Consider the following 19767-nt stretch of genomic DNA (forward strand, 5'->3'; position numbering starts at 1 on the left):
AAGACACCAAAATGTGCTCTCACTTCCAGTTGCACCTGCACAAATCAGTCCTGAAGTTTCAGGAGTCGTGTTCCCGCTTAAAGTTTGTGCAGAAATCCACTTGTGAAAAATTTGGATTGGCAGATTTGAGAAGCTCGAATCAGTGATTTGTGATTATCCTGGAAGGAATTATTCAAGTAAACATCAATGTTTTAGTATTTGTTAAAGCTGCAACTAATTTCCCCAAAAGCCCACAGTGACATCATCACATCACAACTGAGGACCTGGAAGTAAATAATGTTCAACATTTCTAATGAAAAAATGACTTCAACGGTTAATTGATTACTAAAATAGGCGGTGATATTGTTGTGTCGATCTATCCATATATCTATTGGCTTATTAATTCAGCTCTAAAGTATTTTAATGTGAGCTTTCATTACATTTGCTTGTTACTTATTCGCACATTCATAATTTCTTTATCAAACATCAAATTTCCATATTGTTCTCAGCAGATAATTATCACTTTTTACGATTAATCTATAAAATGTTGGAAAACTGTACAAAATGTTCATCATAGCTTCCCAGAGCACGAGGGGACATCTTTAAATTATTATTTGTTTTGTAAGACCAAGAGTCTGAGACCGATATACAAAGGTGAAAAATTACTTTATTTAGTTTATGATTTATTTTCTGACTAATTGTTTCAGCATTACATTCATACAGTCATAAAAACACGCGTAACTCTGTTATTCTTTATGTTCAAACTGCAATTGAATGTGTCGTTTGCTTCTGGTTTATTGTGGAGGATATCATAACTGTCTGTTTTTTTGAAACCTCCCAATGAAGCAGATCAAGTCAAACTCCATCCGCTCACGTTAAAAACCTTGACTGCTCCTCTCCCGTAGTAAAGAGATCACACTTTGTAGATGTGATACACTTAAAAATGAACGTGTGACACATGCTGTGTGGTGTCAGCGGGACTTGGTGAACGCAGTGACGAGGACTTGTGGAGTTAAACCAGTCGGGCCGAGGTGACTTCATTCCCTCCCTAACCTTCCTCTTTCTCCTCCTCCTCCTCGTGAAAAACACTTTTAAAAGCACGTTGCCATGGATACTGCACTCTCTCTAACAGATTGCCTCCAACACCAGAGAATATGAACCGTGCCATAATTCATCTGTCATGTAATCATCCATCCATCTATGGGTTTCTTTTCTCCTTTGCACTAAACCACGCACAAATGCACTTTAGAATTTAGAAGAAAAAAAATGGTATATATATAAATGGATAAAGAATAACACCACTACTGTTAATGTATTAATATATACGCTTGTTTAACTTAGAATACGCTGATTTTGTTGAACTGTTGCACACTATATTGTCATATATTGTGTGCATGTATAAGCATTTGTGTGTCTGTATGTGTTTAGTTGTCTCCTTGTGTTGTAGTAAAAGTGCGTTCCTTAACTTTGCGGCCTTTACACCATTTGAGTACATGATCCTGGCCACCATCACTGCCAACTGCGTGGTCCTGGCCTTGGAGCAGCATCTCCCCGGAGAGGATAAGACGCCCATGGCCAAGAGACTGGTGAGGACAACGACAGTGTTCACGTCTTCCACACAAAGACCGGGTTGTAGGCCGAGGTCGCTGTGAGATACAGCGATTGTTGTTTTTGTGACTTAAACTGCAGAAATCACAAAAGTAAAACCTCCCTTTCAGTTAAAGGTGCACACTTTGCTGTTTAGCGTGAAGCATTTTTTAAGAAGGTGGTGAATAGAAATGGTTGAGAAAGAAAAGCCTTTTTTTAATGTAAGATAGCTTGCATTGTTTCAATGTTGGGTATCATTTTGAAGTACACCATTAGCAAGATCGGATTAAGATGTTATATGTAAAACATTCAATCAAATCATTAAAGAAAACTATAGATCAAAATGTTATGAATTGTTAAAATTATCTCTACCGTGACAATAATAAAATGCTGCGGGATTGTGATATTACTACCTGTAACTGAGTCATTTTAATTGTGGTATTGCCACTTTTACTTAAAGGGCCAGTGTCACGTATTTGGCGAGATCTAGCGGCGAGGTTGCAGACTGCAACCAACTGAAACTTTCCCCGCGTGCCAAGCAAGTAGGAGAACTACACCGGCTGCCGTGAAAATGCAAAAACGCAACTGGCCCGATTGAGAGGCAGTGTTAGTTTTGTCTGTTCTGGGCTACTGTAGATGACTCATTTTAAGTTAACGAAAGCACAACTTATTTTCAGTGGATTCTGCACTGAAGAAAACAGGTTATAGTTTTCACGTGTGTCCCGCTGACCTGCTGCTTGTACGTTGTTTCCACAGGAGAAGACAGAGCCGTACTTCATCGGGATCTTCTGCTTCGAGGCGGGGATCAAGCTGCTGGCCCTCGGTTTCGTTTTCCACAAAGGCTCCTACCTGAGGAACGGCTGGAACGTCATGGACTTCATCGTCGTGCTCAGCGGGTGAGTGACATCCGAGCTGGAAGTGGGAAATGTTTGTTGTGAACATCGTCAACATATTCCCAAGTTACTTCTTTGCCAAGCATACTGGCGAAATCTGCTTTTTGGAAGAGGAACAAATATCAGTTATCTGTAGCGAAACCAACTTTTTGAGCATCGCCTGCACTCTGACGGTGAGCCAATCAAATCAGAGCAAAGCAGTTGCACTTAGACTTGGGATTGGCAGTAGTGTCGCTTTCCTCCTGTTTTTTTCTTCTTAATAGATCTAATCTAAAGCATTCTTAGCTGGGAAAAGCACAAGTGTGACTTAAAAACATAAACAATGGATTGATTCCAGTGAGCCAGTATGCGCAATATCAGGACCTTGGAGCTGGCTCACATCGTCAACATTATTAATTACACCTGTATTTCTCTTACCAAGGCCTGCTGGGAAGAAAAAACAAGACTGTTTTTTTTAGTGTTATTTGGCTGTTATTATTCACAATGTTACAAATTGTGGATGTTTTTAGGCAATACTTGTCCCAGTATACCCACTGCTGGTATTCTTTATGCTACTCCTACAATGTGCTTTGTCACTGCCTTGCTACGTTCTCAGCTATTGTGTCTTAAAATTGCATAACATGGCTACATGTCAGCCTATTTAGCAAAATGGTGAGACATTAGAGCGCAGATAATGTTACTGTTACAACAGAACAATGGACGCTTGAAATGGATTAGCTAACAATAGCGCTGCCAACCAGCCAGCTATTGTTGTCATTGGGGCGACTGCGGCTCAGAAGGTAGAGCCGGTCGTCCCTCTTTCTGTCATTAAACTCTTTATTTTGAGCTCCAGTCTCTGAGCAACACTGTTGTTTGTTAGCTGACCACTAACAAGTCAACACGATAAAGGGTTATGTCCTTTTTAGGCAAGTCTTCTTGAATAAAATGTGCCTTTTATGTGCGATTAATCCGACAAATAATTAAGATAAATGTACCCAAAAACCCTGAAAATGTAAACCTATATCTAAACTGTACTTTATCCTAACCATTTTAAGCTACGACAAAACTTTACACAAGAAGAACAAAACTACAATGTGTTAGCATATTCTTTCCTAAAGACATACATACGATGTAATGATTTCACAAATGTACAGTTTCATTTCGTAAAAAAAAGTCAGACACTACCATGCTTTAGTCCAACAGGAGTAAATAGATAGTGCATTTGTTGGGGACTATTTTCAGCCACGGACCAATACACATTTGGTGCTCAAGTGAGTGTTTCAAGCAGCAGGTTGGTACATGACAACTCAAAAATAAACATAAAGATATTCATTATAATGAAGGAGCATGTCATTGATGGCCTTTTGGATAACAATGGAGGTCAATGGCTTCAGAGGAATAAGCTTCATCAGGATTTGGCTGCACAGGCTTGTAAAATCGTTGATTGTTGTCTTTTCATGGGATTTGTTTACAAGAAAAAAAACTACCTTCTCGATTCTGAAGTTCAGCAAAATAGCCTTTCAACATTAAAATGCCATGTAACTTTAAGTTACATATAAACATGTAAACTGTAAGTTTGTGTACGTGCATACGAGTTAAAGGGCCGCAGCCTCCAACTGCTCTCTTTTAATTTTTTATTTGGTTGAACTCCATGATGAATTGCAAACTTCACTGATTGTCTGAGGGAGCGGAGAGAAAAGAAAGTTTTAAATTAATGCTCAGCAACTGATTCTGCAATTAATTTCGACAGAATTCATTTTTACTTTACCAGGCTGTGGCTGGTGAAGCAAAAGATTAATTTTGAGACACTGATTGTCAAGTTATGTTGGTGCATTCATGCATGCGACGCTGCTCGTGTCAACGCTTATCAATGTTGTCGCCATGCGTGCTCGTGCTGCATTTTAAAGGCTTATAATCCCCACATGCTGCTCCTCATGTCTGACACATGGTCAGCAGCGGCTGGCTCGATAGACAGGTCTTTGTTGTTGAATTTTCTCTATAAGCGTGTCCAGTATGTATAAACACTGGATCCATCCACAGAAAGACACAACACATACATGCAAAGGAAATGTGTGTTTTTTTCTTCTTCTATGGCACAGTCAGGCTCTGCAGTCAGAGATAGGTGGGCGGATAAGTGGATTGGCAGTTGTGTCTAAAAACCTGCTGCGGTTCGCCTCCAGGACCTGTGAATTAAATGTGAATGCAGAGCTGTTATGCAAAAGCGCTGAAAGAATGGATGGATGGTATATAGAGGAAGAGAGAAGAAATGGAGAGTGGAAACAAGGGGGAGAGACAGAAAAAAATAACATATTGGGAGACTTCGTTTGTTCCCTTTAAGACTGCGTTTAGGGAATTAATTGCGCGGGAGTTAAGCATTGTTACCACTATGTGCTGCTCATGGCTAAGTGTACATTATTCAGCATGCAGGGAAGATTGCTTTTTGTGTGTTGACATCTCATTTCACCCTGACACCCACATCTTTATCTTCCTCAGTATCTCTTATTTCTCAGTCTCTCTCTCTCTCTGCCTCTTACATAAAAGGCACATCAGCATCACGTTTACGGACCAGTTAGTGCCGGCCCAAACACTCAACAGCTGTGTTGGTGACAGATCTCGTCCGAATCTCGCACGGTTAAAGTATTAAGTCGGGTTTTTATTAATAATCTGTTCTGAACAGTTGCAACCTCGCTGGCTCCTTTGCAATTCGCTCATTAGCCGTCCGTTTTGCTTCAAAACATTTTGCTTTCAGTTTTCTCAATAAATGGCGCGCTAGCCAAAAGAAAATAAAGCACCGTTTGTTCAAAGCAGCAGCTCGTTATTAACCAGCCTTTGACTAGTTGTGGACATAAAACTGTGTTTTGATCTACAGTGCTGGCTACGCATGGCTGGAGAAAACACGTCTGGAAATAGATCTTCTTTATTTATTCACAGGCATTCAGGACAGTTTGTGATTTAAACCTCAGAGTACGACCCTAGAAAGTACATATGAAATTCAAAGACTTAATAATTTGATGTAAATTGTCAATCAGTTAATTCGTAGTTTCCTACAGCAACAGCTTGACAACAGTCTCAGTTACAAGCTTTTTAATGATGTAAAAACTATCAAATGTACATAAAAACGTACAGAAACAAACCACACTTGCACAATAATCCACTTCTCCGTTCTACACGTATGTTCGTTTCAAGCTGCTTGTCTGTTTTAATACTTTAATTCGGCTGTGAATCTGTTGTAACAAACCAGATGACCGTAGCTGCCGGAAACTGATGTTTTTTTTTATCAAGCTTTCAACATGTAAGTGTTGCTATGAATAGAGCTTCAGCGTAGGATATCACTCGAAGGCCAGAGGTTCAAGTTGTGTAACAGTTTGATGGAGTTCAGAGCGAGCTGTGGCGTGGACCCAATTACAGTCCTCCAAAACACAACGGTGGGACGTGTGTCTTACATAACAATCATTTTCTTTATTGATTCATTTTTAACAACTATTTTCTCAGTTAACTGATAAACGATTTGCTCCCGCTCCCCTCGACTACATGAGACACAAAAGAGAAAGTAAAGGATGTACTCAAGTTGACTTGTGCTTCTTTGTCGAACAAACAATCCAAAACCCAAATAATAAAGTTCACTATAATAGAAGACTAAGAAAACCAGGAAATAATCAGTAATAATAATAAGTTTCTGTAGATCGATGAATCAATTTACAGACTAATTGTATTGCTTCTTCTGCGTGTCTGGTGGTGAAACACTGCATGGATTACAGCTGTAATCATACAACTTTATATTTTCAATCATATTTAAACCTAGAAGAGGCGCGCATTAGGGGACAATGCATGATGGGAGGTCGGGATTGAAGTAGGATAAGTTGTTGAGGAGAGTGATGGTCTGGTGGTCCTGGTGCCGATGGAGGAGAACCTTTAGCCGGAGAGGAGCTTTCTGAAGAGGCAGCGAGCCGGGTGTGATGGCTCAGCCTCCATACTACGGGCTCTGGCATCATGTCCCATCATGACTGGGGTCACACCAGCCTGATAGCAGTGTGGCAGGAGGTGCAGTGATTGGTGTACAGGGAGAACAGACAAGAGGGCGAGGACACAGACCCTGTGGACCCGTTGAGGAAAATCAGATCAAAGGCTGAACTGAAGTCTAAAACGTCCACAAGTGTGCTTCGTTGCACCTGTAACCATCACCCAACGGTGAAGTTTTAGTGGTTTCTATAGACTCAACTGTTGAAGTTAAGTTCTTCGCATACAACTGACAACTTACAGTGAAAAAAACGCACAAAACCATCGGTGTACAGATCATCTCGCCCAGTTACAGACACTGCTGTTAACTGGCGGCCTGGTTTCCTGCCACCTTTCTGACACATTTTCTAGTAGCACATATGCTGCTCTCTTCTCCTCTCTGTCAAACACACACACACACACACACACACACACACACACACACACACACACACACACACACACACACACACACAATCTGGTGGCACACAGTGCAAGTAAGTCAGACTTAAAAGAAAACACACACATGTGTCATGGAGGCCGGTTGGGAATAAAATTGAGGCCACTGGGCCAGCGCTGGCGGCATTCATTCCATTTCATATTAATGAATCGGTTGAAGCCAATCCGCTGGGACGCCGAGCTCAATTAAAATCCTTAATCTGAGTGACGAGTGTGTAGCAAAACGGAGCAACGAGAACACTTTACCTACAAACCAAAATTCCTAAAACGGTCAATTAGGTCTTGCGGCAAAGAGATTGGCACAGGTGGGCATGATGCTTTGATTAGCAATAAAATGTCTCCCAATTTACTTGTGTGTGTGTGTGTATGTGTGTGTGTTACTCCATTCATAAGGCTGAAGGTAGTAGTGTGTTGCCAGTGAACCTGTTGCCCTCGTGTTGATTGATTACTTCTGACAACTCCCTCATAAGACCTGCACGGTATTGATCCTCAGGTGTGTCTGTCGGAGACACCTGAGGATATCAGCGTTCACTTGTTGCCCTGTTGTCCCTCTTATACGGTGGGACACTTTGCTAAAATTATAGCTCTTCATACAGGATGAATAATACAACTGGGTGGGAGTTGGGAATGATTCATTAGCCATCTGGGACAAAGACACACACACACACACACACACACACACACACACACACACACACACACACACACACACACACACACAGGAGTGAGTCAAGGCAGTTTTCATCTGTACCATTTAATGTGTATTTGTATCACTGGCTGTCCCCACCCCATCAACCATCTTCTGTGAGTTGTGTATGTATTTACTTTGTCGCCTCCAAGTTCCCATCAAGTACAGCACACACAGCAAGTACATGGAAATAGAGTTATTTGCCTAGAGACCCCAAAAACAACCGGCGCTGGATCATTACACCCTGGCCCCACTTTCTCTGTGTTGTGTTTGTTTGTGGGGATGTAATTAACATTGCTTTATTGAGGAATATACACCATGTGAGCAAGATATAAACACAACTAATTACAGTCTTTACACCAGATCATGATACAACATTTGAAGCACTTTTAGTGCACCTGAGAGGCTTTTTTGGGCCCCTGGAGTCGGTTGCTCCGGCTGTTTGTGAGTTCAAACTTAGCATGTGACCTTACACTTGATCAAAAAAAAGTGTTTCAACTACATTCAAAAATGTACCTCAATTTATAAACTTTTAGGCTGAAAACATCAGACCAAATTACTGTCAGTAACGTTAGCATGAACAGACATTTCTCACTTATTTGAATATATTGTTTTGTTTAATATTGATTGAGCCCCCCTATATGAGTATGTTGCAGATTGTGTTGCGGTTTACATGTGTAACTAGTAGATTGCTTTTGATTGGCTGGAGCTACAGATATTTCCACCAATTTACACATGACTAAAGTAGTTACAAACTCAAGCACTACTCAAGTTTTAATGGTGCAGCTTGATAGGTAGTGTTAAACTAGCCAGTAGTTTACAAGAATTTAAAAGGATTTTGCTCTCAAAATGAGTATTTTAAGATTTAGATTTGCAAACAGCTGGTGCAACTTAATCCTGGAGATCTGGGCTCCGGGGTTGGGAGTGCGTGAGAATCAGTCCGGCTCCACATCTGTCATATCAGAACTGTGAGTCAAGTTGCAAATCAAAATTTCCCACTATGTCAGTGACTTTAAAACAAATTCAGGAGTAAAGATCTCTTGTTCTTCACCTGTAGTGTTCTTAGCTCTAATGTTTCTTTCACAAGTGAGCTGAACAAACAATAACGTAAAGTCCCAAGCAGGTTTTCTTTGAGAAAACACACTCAGCTGATTATTCTATGACTGATAGTGAATAAACATGTTGTATGTAATCCCAATTCAACAGAGCAGTATTAATGTTGCCATTAGACGCACGGTTTATGTTTTTTCCCAGATTTAATTCAAAGTCATTAATTTGTTGACGCATTATGTTGACTCAGCTGCACATTACCATATGCAGAGCTGTGCTGAAATGGTGAGCAACGTGATGCTGCTGATTACTGTAGTTTTTGGTGCTGTTCTCCGTGTAGGTGGAGGTGTGTGGGAGAGGCTGCATTCTCTGCATGTAATGAATTCAGCCTCTCCAGAGCCAGTTTGGTACAACGCTGTGCAACAGTGCTTCACTTAGAGAGCCAACGAGGAAGAGATTAGCCTCTCAGTAGGAACATTACTGTTGAATCTGTAGTAGGGTGTGTGTGTGTGTGTGTGTGTGTGTGTGTGTGTGTGTGTAGCCGTCCTATGTGTTTTATTGTCTCTTTACTGTACCTAAAAGCTCGGATAAAGTGATACATTTCTCCGTCTGCATGAATTTAATTACTTATTATTTATGCTGTGTTTATTTTCCCTCCTGCAAAACTGGATTTTTTTTTCCACCTACAGAAGGGTGCTGGCATATTGAAGCATAAAGAAGGAAAGACACATTTGGTAATATAGAACAAATGTGGTTAGGCTTCTAAAATCCTGATTTGTTTCGCAGTTTTAATTGACGCTGAAGATGAGCACTAATGTTTTGACTTTGTTGAAGTCATCAAGCTCTTATTTGATGAGTTGGGAGTGAGAACGTGTTGGTTAAAGATGGCCGAAAAGAATCACTTCAGTTTGAGTGGAAGATGATGATAGAAATATTTGTACTGTATTAGTGGAAGCATGTAGAGAATAAATAAAACAGGACCAGGAATTGAACCCTGTGGAGCCCCATATAGAGTCATTTAAACCAGTCTCACACAGATTTTGAATTGAATATTTTATGGTCCCAAAGATCTCATGTAAACTAGAGAAATATATGTATGATATTGGAAGCTGAAAGACGAGGAAAATGTTGTTTTGCAAGATCGTTTCAGTGAATAGTTTTTTCTGCGGGAAAGCTATTTATTTACGAAACAAAAGAAAAGGGCCATTGTGTGTGTGTGTGTGTGTGTGTGTGTGTGTGTGTGTGTGTGTGTGTGTGTGTGTGTGTGTGTGTGTAGAGATGATTCACAAGACAAACAGAGAGAATGTTTGCTTTAATTTAGACGAAGCCTCCACTGAATTGTTGTGCTCAAAGTGCAGCCTTGAAGGAGCTGCTGCCTGCCGTTTTCTTCAGTGTGTTGGATTTGAAGGCTATTTCCACAGACTCCCACTCCCCTGCTCCCGCTCTGTCTCGGAGTCTCTCACTGTGTCATCTCTTTCATGGTCTGACACACTCACTCACTTGCTCACTCGCTCACTCACTCAGTACATTAACAGGCACACTAAAACCCAATTACTCCTAATAACCACACTGAAGTAAAATAGATTGTTTGGTATCTTCATTCGTGCCAGAAAATAACAGAAAACCAAATAGAAGGACTTCATTTGTGTTAATTGTTTGTCGTGTTGATTCATTTACATACATTTGATTTATACTGTGTGTATATATGTGTGTGTGTACAGTAGAAACAACACTTCAGACTATACAGAAACACCGATATGTAATGCATGTACACTAAATATGTACAACTGAACAACAAACTGACATTGCCATCCTTAGAGTTATGTTGGCTAAAAATAAACCCTGATGACGTGATATCATCTTGACTTTAGCCTGGAGGCTGCAGATTTCCACGTTTGAATGTGTAAGTGTGGAGTTTGAGAGTCATTCACCAGATAGCGAGGGTCGAAGAAAAGACGCTTTTCCAGTTGCATCAAGGAAACATATAGAGTTTTGCAAGCTAGTCTCTCAACTATCTTGAAGTGCAACAGAAATTGCTGCAGTACACTTTTAATATCTGTGGTTCATTGCACACATTTTGTGATGAGCAACCGTGCATCTCTTGGAGAAGATCAGTTTCCTGCAGAGAGAATGACTGAATGACCAAATGTCTCCTGGCTCCGTGAGCTGCCCGTTGTTTGAAAAAGGTATGAGTTTGATATGATTGGTCATTAAAGAAGCCATAACCCTGCCTGTAAATAATAAAAATAATGCGTTTTGACTCCCATTTGAAGACGGTGGTTCACATTTTGATGTGGATTAAAAGTGGTACGATACCAACCTTGTAACGTGATTCATTCTTAGATTATCTGTAACCGGCGGCAGTGATCCCACCGTTCAGTATCGACAGCGAACTTTTAGAAAAGGACCTGATCACGGCGGTACTGACGGTGAGCTGTCGGCACTCTGAACGGCATCCTCAGGTTTATCCGCTGTTGTGTGAACGGGGCCTCACTCATTCACTCATTCACTCGCTCACTCGGCCTCTCTCCAACCCACTGCTTTCAGGAGAGATTCTGCGTGGGCTTACTCTTGAGTTTCTGCCATGTGCTTTCCACCCCCCTGCTCACACACACACACACACACACACACACACACACACACACACACCCTCCCCCACACTTCCCAACATGATTTAACAGAAAGAAGGAAATCTGTAGAAATCTGTAAAATAATTATGATTTGCAGGATAATTTTCACAACCCAGTATGAATACCACTCAGTGAATTAGCAGTGGATATTGACCCCATCAACAACACTGGAAGCTTTAATGGTTATGGGTCACCAAACTGGCTCGGTTCTCATCGACGTGGATAAAATTGAAAAAAAATATCAGTTTTGCACGGATATAGCAGCAGTTTTGTATTATTTGTTATAAAATGATCTCCCTCTAATTGAAAGTAACAAAACCAGCTTTTTATTTGCCAACAAGTGATTTGTGGTGTACGTGCCCGTCGGTTGCCCCTGTTACTGTTTTTCATTGTTTGTGTGTAGGTGGAGGGACATCAGTGTGTGCGTGGGTAGATGTGAGTAGAAATGCCTGCCAGGTGCAGCTGTGCATTCTTTGTCTCTCGCCATACAAGTCTGGTGTTAAATAGACTGTACCGCTCAGCAGCTGCACAGACATCGAATCAGTTTATTATGTCCCCTTTTTTCCTTTAAAAATTACTAATTTCCAAAACGGTCCTTGAGGTACATTTGTTGCCTTTTACCTATTTCTGTCATTATATTTGTTAAGCAGGCAAAAAAAACATGAATCTCAAGAAAGGAAAGAGAGGTTTGGCACCATAAATAGCTACTAATGGATGTCCCTGCAGCATTTTCTAAAAAAAAAACATTAATGTAACTGACAATGAATTGTCTGCCAGACAGTGCAACCATCAGACATATATTATGCTCAAGTTTACATGGTGTGTGTGTGTGTGTTGTTCATCAGGATCCTGGCCACTGCCGGCGCCCACATGAACATCCCAGTCGACCTTCGGACCCTGAGGGCTGTGCGAGTGCTGAGGCCTCTCAAACTCGTCTCCGGGATCCCCAGTGAGTCTCTTGCTGACCTTTCATGCATGTCTTTGAGGTCAAGCCACACTGCTGTAATAATGCAAATAACAAGTGATTATTCTACGCGGGTAATTTTTTAGTTTGTCTAAAGAATATAGAATATATTTAAACTGCAGGGATTGTATCAGGGTGGCTTTGGCCTCCAAGTCTGGAAAGTAAAGTCAATGCAGAAGAGCCTTAAACTTGCATTCTCTCTAATTGCCATCAAGGGGCGACTCCGTTGGTCGCAAAAAGAAGTCTATGGGAAAATGACTCTACTTCTCACTTGATTTCTACCTCAGTAAACATTGTAAACATGAGCTTACAAGTCTTCTTTAAAACAGCATGATGTTCATTTAGTAAATGATGGTCCCGCTTAGAGAAAAATAGTCCATAAAGCAGGGTGTGCTTTAGGGTGTGACTACCTCGGGATTGACAGGTTGCTTCCACATCGTTGTCCGTCAGTGTGTTTACAGTTCATGGAAGTTAATTGCAACCTTTTCTGTCGCCTTGAAAGTATTAAGCGATCAGTTGTACTTCGTTCCACCCTCCCTATGACACTTCTGGTTTAAAAAGCAACGAACAAAATGACAAACACTAGGCGTCAAAACGTCAGTCCACTAGCCAATGGGTGACATCATGGTGACTACATTCACTTCTTATATACAGTCTATGATGACGCCGCTGCAACTGCTGCACCTTTGTGTGCATCATTTCAAAGTTACTTTTGAGGCCGTGTTGAGTTTAAATCCTTTAAATTCAGCATTAATATCAAAGTCTAATCCACCGTTGGATTTTTCAACATTCAGAAGTTACTGTGGGCAGAAAGTTGTTTAATAAAAACCTTTGAAAAACAGCACAGACGAGTAGAAACATGTTGAAAAGCACGTGGATTGCAGTTTTCCCATTCTTGACGGACAATTACTGTGTTTATAGTAACAAGACTGTTTTCTGTTTTGTTCATCTTACATGGCAGTGAAATGGAAAAGGAATAAATAATGGCAGAGTTGAAGCCTCCTGGATATATTCTCTTTAATCTCTTAAATTGAGTTATGGGAGAACATGACAACTGGCATCACTGTGATGTTGCAAACTCATGTTAGGAAAAATTGTTTTTAACAAAAGGGAGGGGCTATTGACAAATACATTAATGCAACAAAAAAAATACTGTAGGTGTTATTCTTGAACTGGATGTCTTTTTCTCTGTTAATACTTCAAGGCCTGCAGATTGTGCTGAAGTCCATCATGAAGGCCATGATCCCGCTGCTCCAGATCGGCCTCCTCTTGTTCTTCGCCATCCTCATGTTCGCCATCATCGGTCTGGAGTTCTACAGCGGGAAGCTTCACCAAACCTGCCTGCCATCCGACGACATTCTTTGTACGTCTCTTTCTTCTGTAAAACAAGCGATTAGTGCTCATCAGACCTCAGTGTCGATTAAAGTTGCTAAACAAATCAGGAATATAGGCAAAGCCTGACCTTTGGCAACTTCATCAACTCCGTGATAAGATGTGACACATGTGTAAATATCAATCTATATGTTACTGGGGTTTTATTTTTTTAAATTCATAAAACAACATAGGATTTACAGTTTTATATAACAATTCTAACTGGCTCAACATAGATGAGATGAAATCAAAAGACGTTCCTAAAGTGTCATATGTGACACTCCTTTAAACGTTAATCTGAAAACCACGTTTTAGTATCAGTCTCTCAAAGTTAGAATAAAAGTGTGTCTTCAGACTGATATCTTCACCTTAATGTTTAATGCTTGGATCAACATGATGATGGCCAACAGTTTGATTGTCTAATGAATTATTTTGGCTTGACCACCTCGCCATCTGTTGGCACCTCCTGTTCTGAGGTGCCACCTGCTTTTATCACAATACCAAAGCTTTTGGAAGAATATTGTCATGGTTTGTTTGTGGATTACTTATAAATGAACTTTGATAGCTTTACCAGCAGGTTTGCTCAGTGTTCTCAGAGGGCGTGAACATCTTTGTTTGAGGCGTTCATGAATTACAGTAGCAGCGAGCTCAGAGGTATTATTAGAGTTGTTGCTGGCTAATTTAGCTACTGCTTAATTAGTCAACAACTACTCTGTAATCACGCACACCACCACAGCATTTACTGTCATCACCCAGCACCACTCAAGGATGGATTCAGATATAATACATGTATAAACAGTATTTAGGACAAGAAAAAAGATTCTTTAATGGTCTCCTAAACATGGACAAAACATCTCTACCTGCTGCTTCTACTCCATTAAAATACCGTAAAATGCAGGTTATAAGTCGCACCCTTTTATAAGCCGCATCTACTAAATAAAATAAAAAAAAGGCATATTTAATCATAAACAAGCCGCCGCGGTTTATAAGCCGCTGTTGGGCACAACCATTTGTGGCTGCACTGTTTTTAAGTGAAGTAACATCAAGCAAAACACGTTTTTGAGCGGATGGGGGCTTTAAAATATGATTGCCATCTAAACAGACAGCATGATGTGCAATTAAGTGCTTCTTTAGTTTAGTAAAAGCACAAGCAAAAACAATGTGAGTTAAGTGTTTCACTCCATCAATAGTTCATGTCTTGTTTGTTTGTTCCGTACTAAAGCTGAAGTTTGGTATTTAAACAAGCGAGATATATGATACATGTGGAAGACATGAGTATCATGACAGCTTAACAGTAACCATATGCTCCTTTTTTCCTCTCTCTAGGCAATGAGACTGTGGACTCGTCAGAGTTGGCGTTCGCCTGCGGAGTGAGGAAGTGTCCAGAGAGTTACGACTGCAACGACACCTGGATCGGGCCCAACGATGGCATCACGCAGTTCGACAACATCCTGTTCGCCGTACTCACCGTCTTCCAGTGCATCACCATGGAGGGGTGGACGGCCGTTCTCTACAACGTGAGCCTCCGTTCTGCTGAAGCAAAAATGACCCACAAAGCGAAGCAGTTGCCGTGTGATAACGTGGACGTTCTGGGTTTCAGACCAACGATGCCTTGGGTATGACATGGAACTGGATGTACTTCATCCCGCTCATCATCATCGGCTCGTTCTTCGTGCTGAACCTGGTGTTGGGAGTCCTGTCGGGGTGAGCGGGACTATTCCAACGTAGCATTATATGACCCTGGTGTTTCTGTCTGTGTTATGCATTGTGTTTTTGATGCGTCCCTCTTCAGAGAGTTTGCCAAAGAGAGGGAGAGGGTGGAGAACAGGCGGGCCTTCATGAAGCTACGCCGCCAGCAGCAGACGGAGAGAGAACTGAACGGCTACCGAGCCTGGATAGACAGGGCAGGTACTGGGCCGCAGACACACACTCGTTTGGTTACGTGGAGGTATCCACCTCTTTCTTTGCCTGAACTATAGGCCGCTTCCACATTGCGTAATCTGATGCTCTTACTTATAGTCAGTCTCTTTTGCAGCTGATTTTGTAAAGCGGTCTCTCTGCAACAGTCTCACACACACACACACACACTCACTTTTGGGATCTACAGTAGCTCTGTTAAATTGCATACACACACACACACTCACAATCAACACACACACACACAGTGGTGTAACAGCAAATCTACATTGCTCGTCTCCCACGCAAGTAGAGGGTGAAAAAAAAGGTGATACTGACTCACTGACTTAAATTTGTGTGCACACACATCGGTGTGCATTCACATGCATGTGAGAGCTGCGGTGCATATTTATGTGTGCATGGATGTGGGTGAGTGTGGGAAGAGAGGAAAGGGAGAGCGAGTGAATTTGCGAGAATGTAAGAGAGAATAAGAGCTCCTTCTCTAAAGAAGGTCACGCTGGCCTCTCAAAGCAGCGTTCACATCACTTTGGCCTCAGTTCCCGTAAATGTTTGCAGACATCCGATAGAATACAATCCTGCAATGTTTATTTCCACGTCTGATGATCTGAATTGTGGCTTAATGAAAACAAATACTGTGTATATTGTCTAATTGTATTGTATTACAGAGGAGGTGATGCTGGCGGAGGAGAATAAAAGTTCTGGGAGATCGCCGTTAGATGGTAAGGTCACAGACTTTAGACTAATCACGCCTGGTTATACACGTCGATCTGTGATATAATGACATTTAAAATGTACTCTTGTGTCTTTTTTAATCTGTGTATCGAAACATGTCAAACGTACTTCCAGGACAGCGGTGCATCCACCTGTAGGTGTCATTGTGCAAGCTGCAGGTAGCCATAGCAACAATACTTGTGCTTGATTTAACATTACCGTTGCGTCTCAGCGGTGAATAAGAGTCAACTCTTACGCAAAAAGAAAGTTCAATAAATACATTTTAATTTATTTATTTATGCAGGAGGAAAATTAAATATCCTCCTGCAGTGGGGAGGAAAATATATAATACTATTATATATGAATACAAATAATATATATTATATTTTAGACTCTCATTCATGCCAACTGTATGGAGGAAATCATGCAAATTGCTTTCCATTCAGCACGTACAAAAATAGGATAAAAATGCCGAACCGCCTATCCTCTGATTGAAGGACGACCCTGCTCACCACTGAGCCACAGTCGCCTGCAAAGAAGTGGGGGCGAGTGAATCTTGAACTTTTTTTATTAATTGATTTTTCATTCATTCAGACATCGGCGCCAAATTATATTTTCAAGATTCTCCACTGAATCCTCCTGGTAGCGCTCCGTCATGTCACTCAACATGTTGCCACATATGTTTGTGGATCTTTGGGCAATGGTCCTGTGATCTCTGCATGAAGACGTAACCGATAAAAAGACATAACTTATGACGGCAGCAATGTTACGCTTTAAACAACAAGTTAGACTGATAACAGTTAAATTAATTCTTCATTGTGAATCATGTGAATACATTCAATGTACTGTTCTTTCCACAGACTCAGTTCACTTTGACAAATGCAGATAACAGAAAAGTGCAATAACTCAACAATAACATTAAGTGTACCAAGAATCATCATTATTTTTGTTGCTTTCATTTCCATTTGAAATATATCAGGATTTTTATAACCTTGATTTTTGTGCGGACCATTTTTAGTGCTAAAGAGAGCGAGTAAGAAGACTGGTGCCCGGAGAGGAGCGCCGGGAGACGAGAAGTACACCGACACGTCTACCGCCAGTGAGGGAACAACTTTTTATTGCAGTCCTTTAGCACTGGTTCTCAACATTTTTTCAGTGATGTACCCCCTGTAAAATAGTTTTTCAGCCAAGTACCTCCTAACCAACGCAAAGCATTACCCCCAGGGGTACACGTACCACCATTTGAGAACCACTGCTTTAGAGCAGCCTTCTTCTCTCAAGTTGCTGTATTGCCACGTCTTCATCCTCCTGAACTTCGCTTTTTTCCCCTCCTGTGATTCTGCCTCTTTCTCTCTCAGGCATGTCGCGGTCGAGGATGAACTTCCGCAGCGGCCGGCGAGGCCCCGCTGCCTACCTGCGGCGGAAAGAGCGCATGTTACGCATCTCCATCCGCCGCATGGTGAAGACGGACACGTTCTACCTGATGGTGCTCAGTCTCGTGGCTCTCAACACTATCTGTGTGGCCATCGTCCACCACAACCAGCCCGACTGGCTGACCATCTTCCTCTGTGGGTTTACGGGTTTTTTTCACCGTTTTTTTACGATTATACAGTTGTCTTCTTCTCCTTTGACTTAATTTGTTTGTTTTTCTCATCTCTAGACTATGCAGAGTTTGTTTTCCTGGGGCTGTTTTTGGCTGAGATGTTTTTGAAAATGTATGGTCTGGGTTTCCGACTCTACTTTCATTCATCTTTCAACTGCTTCGACTGTGGGGTGAGGTCCAAAATATCCTTATTCTGGCTCCATATTACACAAAAAAGTAAAGTTGGAATTTCAGGTGCAAAATAAGGAGTGTGGGTTATCCTAATTAACTTATGAAGATGTTTTTGATTATTCAATTTAGCAGCAAAACCTATTTCAGACACTTCAAAGAAATCCCACCCTATCAGTTTGCGTGTACACTTTAGAGTATTTTCCCTGCTTTACCTCGCTGTCAAGCGGCCGTTTCCATCAGGGAATTGAAGCTGTTACATCCTATATGCTCCCTTCAAAGACACCAGACTCCATTCAACACAGTAATGTATAACAATACTGTTTCAAATGGTTTTAGAAGGTATTAAAATCCCCCGTGCAAATTGTAATTTACTCCAGATAAAGAAAGTATTGCTGCCAGTCTGATAAAGGACATTATTTATTTTTCTTCAGGTCATTGTCGGCAGCATCTTTGAGGTGGTTTGGGGCTTCTTCAGGCCCGGCATGTCATTTGGGATCAGCGTCCTGAGGGCCCTGAGACTTTTGAGGATTTTCAAAATCACTAAGTAAGTATAGGGCAACTAAAAGCACTGCATTTCAGCTACATTAACCGTGTATATTTGTATATTTGTTTAACAAAAAGTCTGTGAATTCTTCCTGTCAGATACTGGGCCTCTCTCAGGAACCTGGTTGTGTCCCTCATGAGCTCCATGAAGTCCATTATCAGCCTGCTGTTTCTGCTCTTCCTCTTCATCGTTGTGTTTGCTCTGCTGGGCATGCAGCTTTTTGGAGGAAGGTGAGTAAAAGCCTTCAAAACTGGCATCCTCACTTCTTGGGTTATCAAGGACAACTTTCTTCTCCGTTCTTAAATGTGCGGTGCCGATTGTCATCGGACATTTTTAGCTACATATCTGATCATGCTGCAGTTTTTACATGGTAGCAATACACCCCCAAAAAAAAACTGAACGGCAGTTTCTTCAATGATGAAGAAGAGAGGAAATGACATATCCGGATGAAAATAGCTCTGCATCCTCCTCCTCCTCCTCTTCTTCCTCCTCCTATTCTTCCTTGGTCATATCTGACCCTGCTTTCTATCTGCCTCCCCTCTAGGTTTATCTTTGAAGATTACACTCCCACCAACTTTGACACGTTTCCAGCTGCCATCATGACAGTGTTTCAGGTTTGGCTCCCACGGATCCCCTCATTCTGCTCTCCATGACACATTGCACCCTGGGTATATTTCTCACCCCAGGCGCAGATTAAACAACTCTGCTCACTCGCTCTCCACCCCCTGCCTCCGCTATCATCCCACACATCCATGCGCACATATGCGCACATGAATATCAGACGAGAGAAAACGTGAACGAATCCACATAAGAATCTGCTACAAAAACCCAACTGACATAGTAATTACCTGTCTCGCTGCCGTTTTTAATACCATATCTTGAACTGGTTTGCAGACAGGGAACATGTCTCCTGTTTTCAACTATTTTTAGGCCGATGAAATATGAGCAATGTAATTATTTATGCTAAATGCTCTGTGCATTCGCCTGCAGATTCTGACTGGTGAGGACTGGAACGAGGTGATGTATGATGGGATTCGCTCGCAGGGCGGAGTGCAGTACGGCATGTGGTCTTCCATCTACTTCATAGTGCTCACCTTGTTTGGAAACTGTATCCTTATTGACCCTTCAAACATGGTCCGCGTGCCCTGAAGCAGCATCTCAGTGCTGGAAGAAGTTATTCACTTGAGAAAAAGCAGTGATACGGAGTAAGAATATTCAATCGCAA

General features: G+C 41.4%; 1 protein-coding gene across 1 annotated transcript in view; it reads left to right on the forward strand.

Moving 5' to 3' along the window:
* Nucleotides 1–19767, forward strand: part of cacna1eb (calcium channel, voltage-dependent, R type, alpha 1E subunit b) — a gene marked incomplete at both ends in the record, with an annotated part of 48411 nt that overhangs the window by 8800 nt on the left and 19844 nt on the right. Inside the window, 15 exons of the mRNA XM_079216187.1 lie at nucleotides 1470–1565; nucleotides 2323–2462; nucleotides 12107–12210; nucleotides 13430–13588; nucleotides 14923–15113; nucleotides 15197–15300; nucleotides 15389–15504; nucleotides 16179–16232; nucleotides 17243–17323; nucleotides 17583–17792; nucleotides 17885–17997; nucleotides 18430–18542; nucleotides 18641–18772; nucleotides 19087–19156; nucleotides 19533–19650. Of these exons, the coding sequence (XP_079072313.1) occupies nucleotides 1470–1565; nucleotides 2323–2462; nucleotides 12107–12210; nucleotides 13430–13588; nucleotides 14923–15113; nucleotides 15197–15300; nucleotides 15389–15504; nucleotides 16179–16232; nucleotides 17243–17323; nucleotides 17583–17792; nucleotides 17885–17997; nucleotides 18430–18542; nucleotides 18641–18772; nucleotides 19087–19156; nucleotides 19533–19650 (1801 nt within the window). The remainder of the gene's footprint in view (nucleotides 1–1469; nucleotides 1566–2322; nucleotides 2463–12106; nucleotides 12211–13429; nucleotides 13589–14922; nucleotides 15114–15196; nucleotides 15301–15388; nucleotides 15505–16178; nucleotides 16233–17242; nucleotides 17324–17582; nucleotides 17793–17884; nucleotides 17998–18429; nucleotides 18543–18640; nucleotides 18773–19086; nucleotides 19157–19532; nucleotides 19651–19767) is intronic.

Source organism: Taurulus bubalis (assembly GCF_910589615.1).
Source record: "Taurulus bubalis genome assembly, chromosome: 1".
Classification (NCBI taxonomy): Eukaryota; Metazoa; Chordata; class Actinopteri; order Perciformes; family Cottidae; genus Taurulus; species Taurulus bubalis.